Source organism: Centruroides vittatus, unplaced genomic scaffold, assembly GCF_030686945.1.
Source record: "Centruroides vittatus isolate TY-2023 unplaced genomic scaffold, ASM3068694v2 contig_766, whole genome shotgun sequence".
Lineage (NCBI taxonomy): Eukaryota > Metazoa > Arthropoda > Arachnida > Scorpiones > Buthidae > Centruroides > Centruroides vittatus.
The window spans coordinates 514,799-526,729 of NW_027122495.1; the positions used below are offsets into that span (position 1 = coordinate 514,799).

At 30.8% G+C, this 11,931-nt stretch overlaps 1 protein-coding gene across 2 annotated transcripts; it reads right to left on the bottom strand.

Moving 5' to 3' along the window:
- Nucleotides 1-894: 894 nt before the first annotated feature.
- On the bottom strand, nucleotides 895-10,514 carry LOC136981494 (protein FAM151B-like). Of its 2 annotated transcripts, XM_067277800.1 has the most exons (5): nucleotides 10,410-10,450; nucleotides 9,161-9,280; nucleotides 6,151-6,291; nucleotides 4,038-4,270; nucleotides 895-2,181 (listed from the first exon to the last, which is right to left on the bottom strand). In XM_067277800.1, the coding sequence occupies exons 3-5, from the start codon at nucleotides 6,287-6,289 to the stop codon at nucleotides 1,138-1,140; spliced, it is 1,416 nt and encodes a 471-aa protein (XP_067133901.1). In that variant the 5' UTR covers nucleotides 6,290-6,291; nucleotides 9,161-9,280; nucleotides 10,410-10,450; the 3' UTR covers nucleotides 895-1,137. The 2 variants fall into 2 exon arrangements, with proteins under 2 accessions (XP_067133901.1, XP_067133900.1); XM_067277799.1 differs by lacking the exon at nucleotides 9,161-9,280 and having other exon boundaries at nucleotides 10,410-10,514.
- Nucleotides 10,515-11,931: the final 1,417 nt, after the last annotated feature.

Sequence of the window (11,931 nt, forward strand, 5' to 3'; positions counted from 1 at the left end):
GACTCATCAACAAAAATTTCATTAAGTTATTTGTATACAAGTCTCGTAAAAAATCACTTTTAAAAAACAATGCATAGTGTTAGTAGTATTAAAGAAATATTTATTATGAAAGATGTAAAAATATTGTATTTGAGGTATTAAATGTGCCATAACATACAAGAACTTTTGCTTTAATTAATTCAACTTTCATATAGACAATTATTAAATCATAAAATGATATAATCAATAAAAAATCAAATAGAGCTTTGAGTTTTTCTACTTAAAAATTTTGGCCATAATATTGGTTAGTAACCATGACATTAATCTCTTAGTACATTCTTCCTCTCCAAATCATCAGCAAGAATTATCCCTAGACTTTTTGGTTGTGAAATTCCGAAAGCCAAACAATTACACAGACATTAAACAACTGATAAACCCATAAAGTCTCCCCACCAAATCCCATTCAAATGAATATGTGGTGTTCTAGGAATTAATAAAATGCTGTACACCACACCTAGTCCCATTCAACATAGAATGATGCTAGAAATTTTACAATCTCAAGCAAACAATGTTGTTTTGCCTCCTCTATATTTTTAAAATTAAAATTTTAAAGATCTATTTTTTTTATTGAATTATTTATTGTGAAATACCACATTTGAAAATGTGCCATCCCAACCACTTCTTTGCTAGTGTCTAGAGCTGTTCCTGGAGTGTCTTAGTCCACCAAAGCTATACTCTAGTCTCAATCAAATGAATATAAGAAATTAAAAGCAACTTGTGTGCAGTAACAAACACTTTTTATTACCAAAAACCATAATTTAGTACTCTAAGCTCATGTTTTAAAGTTTAAATGCAATGTTATGAGTATGCAAAGGTGTCTTTCAAATGTAAATAATTTTAGATTATATCAAAAACTTAACAAATATGTTAAACTTTTATTAAAACCACAAAAACTGTGTACAGTCCAAAACCCAGTATAAAAATAGAATGTTTCATATCAACATCATATAAGAAATGCTATTTAAAAATTAATCTTATATTGATATATATGTATATATTAATAAAGTTTTTCCAAATTAACAATGCAACATCCTATTTCCCAATTTAACAAAATAATAATCAACAACCTTGAGATATTTCATTGTTGAACAATAAAATTCATATATTCCGCCAGAATCTCATGAGAGAGAAAATGATAACAACTAATGCATTGATAACAGATAATTTTGGAATTACCGAAGACGAAACCATTTTGTTTCCTGCATTATATAATACTGCAGGTCCTCCTTCTGATATAAATGCAACAGTAACATTTCCAGTATAATTAAAATTGTGTGTTAAAACTTTTTGATCAGTCTTCTCATCAGAAATTACTAAAGATCCATTGCGAGGACCAAAAGTTAATTTAAAATATTTATGTACATCCTCATTACTAAACGCGAGTGAAACAATTGCACAGGTTTTTAATTCTTTGAATAAATTCTCTGTAGAAAGTAAAGGAGATGGAAAATATTTACCTTCACATAACAGTAAATGAAGTGATGATTCTGCTTCCAAATGAATAAATGTGATTTCACCTTCAAATTTCAGTTCACTCTGAGGTTCCAAATTTAGCATTAAACCGTGATTTCCACTAGGAAACAATGCTCCCAATGAAGATATAAAAGTCTTGTTACTGCATTCTTCTTCATCTCCAATTGGAATCCATTTATAGTGATTAAAATTATAAGGCAGGCTGGGAGGTCGAATGCCACTTTTTCCTTTATTAAATTGTTTTAACAACTGAGTTGGTATATCGTAATAAACATCTGAAAATGGTAGAAGTGACCTCAACTTTAATAAACTGTCGACATTGACCGTGTCGATCGGTGAACTCCATACTGTCAAAGTTGAATTGGGAAATGCACCGAGCAACCAGACTAACTGATTGATAGAACGCTGTACAAATGTTGCTCGTATGGGGAAAGTCACTGGTTGTTTTATTTTGGCACAGTGCAATGCATCCAACATTTCTTTAATGTGAAGCCATGTGTAAGATTCTTGACTGCTGAAATTAACTTTTGTTGTCCAGCCTACGGACAAAGTGGCGGCAGGAAAGTATTGTTGACAGAGTTGCAAAAATTTTGCACTGTCTACAGGTTTTGTATCTGCGTTTATTGGGCCTGGTATAATGTCTGCATTTAGCCAAAGAGGAAATGTTAACTGAAAAATCATTAAACAAAATCATCATCAGTTTTATATTTATAACATAGAATTGAATTTTACTTGTAAAAATAAATGATTTTAAATTAAGAAAAACCAGATTATTCTTGGAATATTTTTAAGCTATGATTTCAATTAGCTATTATTGTGTTTCCTCAATTCTAATGTGTTTCCTTTTTTTGATTTTTCTGGTCACAAGAACTTGTGTATGCATTAGAATTGGACATAAAGTTGATTTAATGTGGCCTTGTTTGCTCTTCACTCTTCTTGACAATTTGCATGTTTACAACAAGCCAAGTGAACTATGTCCAGCAAACAACTCGCCTATAAGCAGAGTTATCCACTACAGTGAAGAATATGTATACAGATATTTCAGTGTGATACTAAGTATCCGGTAAATTTTATGCTTGTGCATACTTGAAAATACATGAAATCTTGCTGTTAAAACATTGATCGTATGATAATTTTGACTGCAATTTTGTATCATCTGTGAATCTTTTGTACCCAATAATGGAGTCATGAGTGAATACGTTTGAAAATATAATCATCATAAAGCATTCTAAATGTGAAAATAAAATGCTTTTCAAAAAATGCATTTAATATTGTTTAAATACATTAATTTTTTGTGGCTATGTTTTCAATACAGGGCACACATTACATTTGCAAGCTAACTTTTTTTTGGGAGTTTTGATGTCTAAAAAATTGGATGTGCATTAGAATTGAGAAAACAGTATACTGATAAGCCAATCCATAATTTTAAATTACTTATATGACCAGAAGCAGATATCAACTTAGAAATGCAGAAAGCAGAATTAGCAACTTGCCTGCTCAATTTATGACTTGCAAGTTTAAATCAATTTTTTACTCCCAATTTTATTAATAAATTCCATGTGAGGTGATCCATTGCTCACTTTTACTAAAAAATTACATATTAATTAAAAATATAATTTTAAAAATAATCAGTAAATAATCTGGCAGTTGGCTTAATTCATTTAATACACAATAGAATCTGCTTACTGTAATAACACTCATCTGTAACAACAGATCTTTCCTTAATTAATAATTAATTGGCATTGATTATTAATTACATTAAGAAATACAAGCACTTGTATAATTGTACTGTGATCAAATAATGATTAATACAATTAACACGTTTAACATTTAAACAATAAAACAAGTCATAGATATACAAATATATTCTTATATATATATATCTATGACTTGCCGGGATATGCGATGGCCGACTAAGTGCTTTGAGTGGATGTTTCTGGCAAAGGGTGCGAGTGTGTCCGTCCAGTGCCATATTAACCATTGATGGTTATACATTAGGCTTCTATATATATATATATATATATATATATATATATCATATATATATATATACTGAAGAGAATATCAGACTGAGGTGCGGTAGCGTAATGGCAAGCATCCGCATGGTAAGTGGGAGTTGCAGGTTCAAGTCCTGCTTCGGGCCGATTCTTTTCTTCCAGCTTATTCTAAATTAATTAATTAAATATTACAATTATTAATTTTAATACAAGATGGCACCTAACGCCTCCCTCTAGTGCCAAATTTATTTGTAATTCATAATTACTATTTCCAAAATATAGCCTAATTAGTTATGGCAATTGTGTCTATTTAAAACAAGTTAAGCTGATAGTATGAACAACAGACATGAAACATCAGATGCCGCACAGCCTACCACTCTGGGGACCTGGAAACAAATCTGGACAGGTTGAAAAACTCCAGGAATTTTTTGAAGGTGGTTTGTCTGGATATGCCAAAGGAATGTGTTATGAATTTCTTTTTCATTTAGTTTACTTTACATGTAAAATTAAAATGCTAACTAAACTTACCTTGTTTTCGTGACTTTTTAAAATTTGCAGTGAAGGTTCGACAATTTCAATAAATTTAAAATCTAATTTTACACCCTTGCCAGTTTCGGCTAGTATGACTTTTTCTATCCAGCTCTGGAGAGAAATATCACTCGTTACAATAGGTGGATGAGCCATAATAGGAACAGAGCGTTCTGGATTTGGTCCCATAACATCTCCTAAAGAAACATCTGCCTCTAAGAAGTTTATATCATCTAGATATAAAACAAATATAAGTATCAGAATATGTGTAAATTAGAATAGATTTCAATAATACAGGTGTTGACAAGTTACTGTGTAGTGAAAAGGTTTAAGTAAAGTTTTAATAAAAGTGAAGTTTTAGATTTTTGCAGTTTCTCCTTCAGCAAATGCAAGAAATGTACCCCAGTCTAGGCAATTCTGGGGAAGTGAGGTCCAAAAAACTATTAGACCAGATTCCATGGGAGGTTAAGTGATCAGCAGACTTCCAAAAAACCAGAACATCTGTGAGCAAGCAATGACATCATCTACTACAAAGTGGAAACACTGGACATACAACTTACAGGTTTTGCACACAATGTCATATGTGTACATTTAATCTCATTACAAATATCTCACTGCAGAGTAACTTCAAACACCCCAAATATTCTTCATCAAATTAACAGTGCAAATAATGCAACTTAGTTTCCCAATAATTGAATATTTTAGAATGATATTTCATACAAAACAAAAAAACCAAAGGCGAAGAAATTATTTTAAACTTAGTAAAAAATGACAATCCTTTTTTTTTCTATAATAGGAACCGAAATTAAGCCAACTTGCATTATTTACATTGTAAATCCAGTGAAGGAAGTATAAAATGTTTCACGTGCATATGTATTGGATTCATGTTCTTATTACTGATCTGGAAATTTTATGTTTATGAGCATTGTCTTATAGCTTTTATATTACTCAATAAAAATTATTATTATTTCATCAACATATTAAATGTTAATAACAGTGCAGGCAATGTTACATATTAAAAAATTGTATTGTTAAATAATGTTTAAATAAAGTGTCTGTAAAGCAATATTATTATTATTTATTACATATTTGTCGATATAAAAGGTATAATCGTTTTTCATAGCATTTCACTTAATTCATTTATGGTTCAAAATGCAAGTTTCACTGATGTAGTATACTTTAAATGTTCCAAAAGGCACCATTAGAATATTTTAAAAAACTGTTCTTTATTTGAATTAGCTTCCATCTGATAATGAGGCAAATGTAAAAATAATTTTAGCATTCATACAATTGTTAAAAGTGTATAGATCTTCCAAAAAACTGTTTTAAATTATTATAATTACACTCAAACCTGTTTTTGTGCGGTCTTTTTTTTGTGCAAATTTTTATATGTGCAATGTGTTTTGTGCAATTATTTTTGTGCAGTATACCAATTTGATTGAAATTCATATACTGCACACAAAAAATCACACAAAACAAATCGCAGAAAAAAATACCGCACAAAAACAGGTTTGAGTGTATGTTAATTATTACCCGAGAACACCGTAATGTCACTAAAATGTCGGAAAACCATCAAAGTTCCACATTTAGCCATTACAATTTCTCAACGTGTGCACCTTGCATTGCATGACACAAGTCTGACTGATACCCAAATTCTTCCTGTACTCACTATGACATATCTGTCACCACTCCTCCCACGGAAGCCAAAATTCTATGGCTCTTCCAAATTATTCACATTGTACAATGACGAGTGATTCCAACTTTGCAAACTGCAGAATACAAAATGCCTTCTCTGTAGAGTCAACATTTTTGTTTAAGTGCTTCCTAGAGGTAGTAGAAAACGAGATGTTTGAATGCAAACAAGAGATGAAACGTAGACAGTTACTCTATCACTGGCATATGTTGCATATTTCTTGAATAATAATTAACTTAATTACAATAATTAGAAAGGTAGCATTCATTTCGGAAGACATTCCAATAATTTATTATAACATATGCAAATATCATGATATTTTTGTTTATTTATACTTTAAACCAGTCTTATCAATATCTTGAAAGCCAATTATATAAAATTAACTAAACATTTAATTTTAAAATAATGAAAAACACTAACTTTTAAGATTTTCTTCCAGTAATTTCTTATTATTAATGGCATGACCCCATGTCACATCGCTTGCATCCATTGTAGCATCGAATAAGCAGAGTTTCACATTTCCAAACAGTACTGTCACAACCAGTAAAAATACCTTCATTTCTATAAATATGAAAAAAACATATTAAATCTGTAATTGTTATAAGAACATTTTTAATAATTAGAAACAAACTGAAAATTATGAAATAAGAAAACATTGATGTTTCATTAGCATTTTATTGAATTAAGACAGAGCTCTACATAAAAAAAAACAACTACAGATAATATATGATTTGTCATTTGAGACAGTAAATGTTGCATACATTTATAAAAATCAAGTAAGTTTTATTTAAGTAACCATGAACACAACACAAAATGCTTTGAAAGGTTTCTCATGAATATATGTAGTGCTGTCTAGCAGAGTAATGCCACTTTTTCCAACTTCTTCTGATTTGACCATTTCTCACTAATTATTTTTTAATGTTAGTTCTTCAAACATGATACTATATTTCAATATTATGACTTTCTTATGGACAATCACTCAATGGGCAGCAGCTGATTCAAGTGTTAATGTCTAGCAAATAGTAAGAAAAACAGACAGAATGAAAACATTACAGTTTAATTTATATAATGTAGATTTTGAAATCATATGTGTAAACCTTCTCCTGATTCTACAGATTCAAAATATAAAATTTGGTTATAGTATGTTCAGACATTTTCCCATGATATGGCCACAAAATGTTAAACAGACTACCTATATAAATCAAACTGTAATGATCAATCCTGTTGTACATTTATCATCAATTTAAAACATAAAAATTCATTCTTTATTGTGATGTATAAACATTAATTTTTATCACCTTACAATAAAGTAAATGTAAAGCAGATACTAATAAATCACCGAAGGAAACTCACAGTTGTAACCTATTGAATGAATTATCAGATCAACTTTAAATTTATTACTTTCAGATATACAGGGTGTCAAAAAAGTTTGAAATCATCTATCACCTGTCACCTTATATATCCTACATATTCTCTCAAAAGCAAAGATACACAGCGCTTTATCTATAAAAGTACCAAGAAGTTGAAGAAAAATGCACTGAACATAATGTTTGATACGTGTAATGCATAAAATACGTGAATTTTTTTATTCAATTGATCAATGGTAGAATTCTTTTTGGAGGACTCTGTTTATTCAGACATTTTTACATTATGCACAGTTTGACAGCATTTGTGTTAGGTTACAGAAAATACACATAGATAAATATGCTTACAACTTATCTAAGCTCTCACGATTGTTTATACAATTATCAAGAAAGCAAATGACAAATACACTTTTATCTCAAATGAGCCATTACAACTGTCCAATATTTAACTTCTGTAATAATATGATTATTATGTTTTAAAAATTTTTCCATTATTGTCGATTATTATCCCATTTTCTGTTGCCATTTTAAGAAATAAATACAATAGTAGTTATAAACTGCCATTGTATATCATAAAAAAATACAATGAAAATAGTAATAAAATCTTATTTTTACATTCATTATAAAAGAGTTGCTGGCATACATTTATGTAAAATACATTAACAAAGACTTTATGTTTTCTATGGGAGTCAAACTTCAGGTCTTCTATATCTTTAGATCAGATACCTATACTTAAGGGTAAGGGTCCAACTTTGGTGCTATTCTTCTATATATTTATATACTGTTATATATAAAATATCATTCCAATACAGGATGCAGCTCTCAAATATTTCTGGTCACATTGTGATAATGTTTGGCCACCCCAGTTATATTATTAAATTAAAAAACATTCACTGTATACTTCATTCTAAAAACTATTGCATCTCATCCTCATCTTTCCATTTATAGAGAAGGATTGGCAATCATTTGAGATTTGTCAGGCACATCATCAGTTGGCAAATTTCAAAATTTCAAAATTTTGTATACACATTTCATAAAATTTTGCTGAAGGGCTAAAATATATGGTTTAAAGGGAACAAAATTTTGAGTACAATTCCTCATTTTTAACCTCAGAGAAAGGGGTTAAGATTTTGGCAGTATATAGAAACTGACTTTACATCTCATTAATGCAAAAATGTGGAGAAATGAGATTATGATCACCAATCAACAATATATATTGGAAGAAGTGAGTCAAAATTTCTCATTTTTGGGTTTTTAGGAGGGACGATGTGGGATATATTCCAAAAAATACATTGTTATCAAATACCATAGAGCGTACTTAATCATAATATTTACAATCCAACTGGGGGAAACATTTCAGAATCAGTGAAAATGAGATCTAAAACTGATCAAATTTTGGTTAGTTTTTAAAATACTGTATATTTATTTATAAATTGGTGCTATTATATTGGAATGTTAATAAAATTTCTCTATTCGAAAATTCAAAATATTATTCTACAATCAAATATTAAAAACAAGCAAAACTGGAGATATCTGATCATCTTAACTTAGAGAAACATATCTAAGTGTAAAATATGTGGCTATGAATGTTTCAGCTCCATTAATGTTCTGTGTAACAACAGATATTTACAGATGGGATCTTGTTGTATGGCCTATTATTAGGCAGAACATTGTTAAGAACTGTATGTCTGTATACAACCAATAGACAATAAAATAACACTGTCTTGTTTTACTGTATATTTGTTATTCTTGATTTAATTGAAATTAATTATTTAAAGAAAAAATTTTTTAATATAATTATCACAAATATGTCAGCATTTTAAAGGATAAATATAAACAGCAATGCATCTGAACGATATGGAATAAATCTTAATACAAAAAAAATTTAATAATAATAAAAAGAAATTATTGTTTCACTTTTTCTATATTATAATTTAATTATTCTAGAATGAATTGCTTATTTCAGATCTTAAATTATTTTATAAAAAGTAATTAACTACTTGTATAGGATCTAGAATTCTTGAAAAAAAATATACAATATATTAAAAGGGAAAGAAATCTCTCACCTGTTCTATATTCTGTAATATGGAATCAAACTTATACTGTATACTGTATCTTTAAAATCCTATATATATATATATATATATATACACTGTAGTAATCATTGGTAACGTGTGCTCGTACATCTATTAAGTAACAATTTGATTGGCTGATATTAAAACTAAAAAGCTGCTATTATATGTTATTATTAATTTAAGAAGTGTCTATAACAGATGTTAGTCATTTCGAAGTAAACAAAGTAATGATTTCTTATTTGGTATAAATTATAAACTATTATAAAAAATATATGTAATAGGTATTTGGGTGTTATTTTTTTATTATCTGACTAATATTAACATTATCAACCACCAGTTATATTCAGATATTGTGAGGAGACATTGGGAACAAGTTTATAAATATATATGTTTTTTGGGGGGAATAAATTCAAAAACATATTTTTTATGTACTCGTGTGTTTATATTTTATAAAGATAAAGGTACTTTTTTTTGTTATATTTTTTATTTAATTTTTGGTTACAAGAGAGCGTTACTTCTACATCCCCAAAATACACGTAAGTTTTCCATGTTTTATATACATATTTGTCATTTTTGACCCTTTCTGCTCCATCAGAATTAAGAGTGATTTTTTTCCACACCCAAAGTGGGTTCAGTTAGGTGCAAAATGAGGACAATCAAGTAGCGAGGGACAGAATCTCTCCTCGAGAGGCCTTTAGACACTGCCCGCAAGCACTAAAAGGGCCTTTTTATCAAGCCAATTGAGAGTTTGAGCAGGGCTCATGAAGGGAGTGGCCAGTCAGCCTGGACGGGGCCCAACATATCCAAGTCCAAAAATTCCCAAATTCCTGTGGTTTTCTCAACTGCCTGTACATATATATTATATATATGTTAACCATGTTTTTTTAGTCACAAATAACTTCAAAGTGAATGATTTGTATCCAATGTTTTTGAGACCTTCAATATGAGGCCATAGCAGAGGGACCCTGATAAAAGTTTGTGTAAGGGCCTCACCTACTATCAAATTTATAAATAGATAATCTGTTAGTTGTTTCGGCAGATGAGAAACAACTGCAGATAGTTAATAAATCATACGATTATATATTTACACAACGGTTAGGCAGGTGTGTGTTTTATTAATCTACACCTGTACGAACTCGCATAGTATACAGATGCATAGAGATGGAGCAAAATATGCTTTTGTGTCTTCACGCCAATTACCAAAAAATTTTGATTAATAAAGTAAAATTCAGAAACTTACAAATTATTCGTTTAAATATAACACCTGTTCTTGAAGTGTGTCGTATTGGCGGGAAAACCCAAGTTCCATAATTCACCACTAGAGGCGCTCAATCCTGTTGTAAAGTAGTACTGTATCAACTACATAGAAAAGTACGGTTTTAAATCACAATAGTGTATTGTGCACGATAGCTTGGGTATAAGGAGCATTGATGCTATTAAAGTTTGGTGGTTAAAGATGAAAGGGGTGGGGGAGGTAGAGGAGTGTGGTGTGTCATATCTCAAGAGAAAAGTCGGACTTATTAACATCTACAATTTTCTTTTTTGTAAAATTATCACGACCCTCACCAGCTTTTTACCACTCGCTAATAATTAAAAATATAAAAGTTTATAAGTAAAGGTTTCTTCTTCCAATAGTCAAACTAGTCGTATTTCTGTCGTTCATAATTATTTGCAGTTAATGGAGATTAAGATTAAAACAGTTCGCTTTATTTCGCCTATTTAACAATGCATTTCGGTTTGGTAATTTTCCAATACCTCTTCAGGCTCACGGCTTCAGTATGTAAAGTTATTGTCTACAACACAACAAAAAGGTTACTTCATGTTAATATACTTTTGTTATCTAGAATGATGGATATAATACATAATTTGTACACATCCTAATGGTGAAGTTTCTACATATCAGTCTCTTTCACTTGCTGCATGTTTTCTTTGTCTATTTTTGATAGAAAAATGCAACACTTTTTCCATATTCCACAATGATTTGCTCTTAGAAGTATTTTTAACTTCGACAATGTGATACATGACAAAAGTCAAAATGTAGTTTTTCACTCTAAATATTTTCACAAGCTTAAATTAAAATTTTCACAAAAAAACTATAATAAGGTGACCAGACGTCCCGCTTTTGACGGGACATTCCCGATTTTTAAAAATTTGTCCCGCATCCCATGGGGTTTTAAAAAAGTCCCGGGTTTGGAATGATTAAGTTTTTGTCAATTATGTGTCATAAACTTATGTCTTATGTTTAAGATTCGTAAAGATAATTTTATATCACACTTATCAGTACCAGGGTGTGCGTGAGCATCGGAAATAAAGAATGCTGTGCCTACAAAAGTCTTTGTGTTCGTGGCAAACCGGCAAAGACCGACAGAAAATGTTTGGGGGCGAGCAGCTGCAGCAACAGAGCAGCGCGTGTTCACAGGCTATCCAAACGAGCGGACATTTTGTTCGTTGCATGTTACATGGCGCAGAGCTCTCGTCTGTTGCCACCTTTTTTTTTTTTTTTTTTTTTTTTGTAACTCTTTCCGCCCAGTGGGCACTAAGAGGGCCTCTTATAGCAAGCCCATTATAAGTTCGGCCAGGCCCACAATGGGGCGGCCGGGTGGTGAGGGACGGGAACCGACATATCCGGACGGACCACCCCCGAAAAATTCCTGGGGATTTCTCAACCCGTCCGGATTCGATCCCGGGTCCCCCAGGGCGGTAGGCTGCTAACCTTGACCGTTCGGCCAAGGTTAGCAGCCTACCGCCCTGGGGGACCCGGG

Coding starts and splice junctions, on each gene's coding strand:
- LOC136981494 (XM_067277799.1), bottom strand. CDS start 6,289: ATGAAGGTATTTTTACTGGTTGTGACAGTACTGTTTGGAAATGTGAAA. Junction 4,271..6,150: donor ACTGGAAGAAAATCTTAAAA/GTTAGTGTTTTT, acceptor TTTTATATCTAG/ATGATATAAACTTCTTAGAG. Junction 2,182..4,037: donor TAAAAAGTCACGAAAACAAG/GTAAGTTTAGTT, acceptor ATGATTTTTCAG/TTAACATTTCCTCTTTGGCT.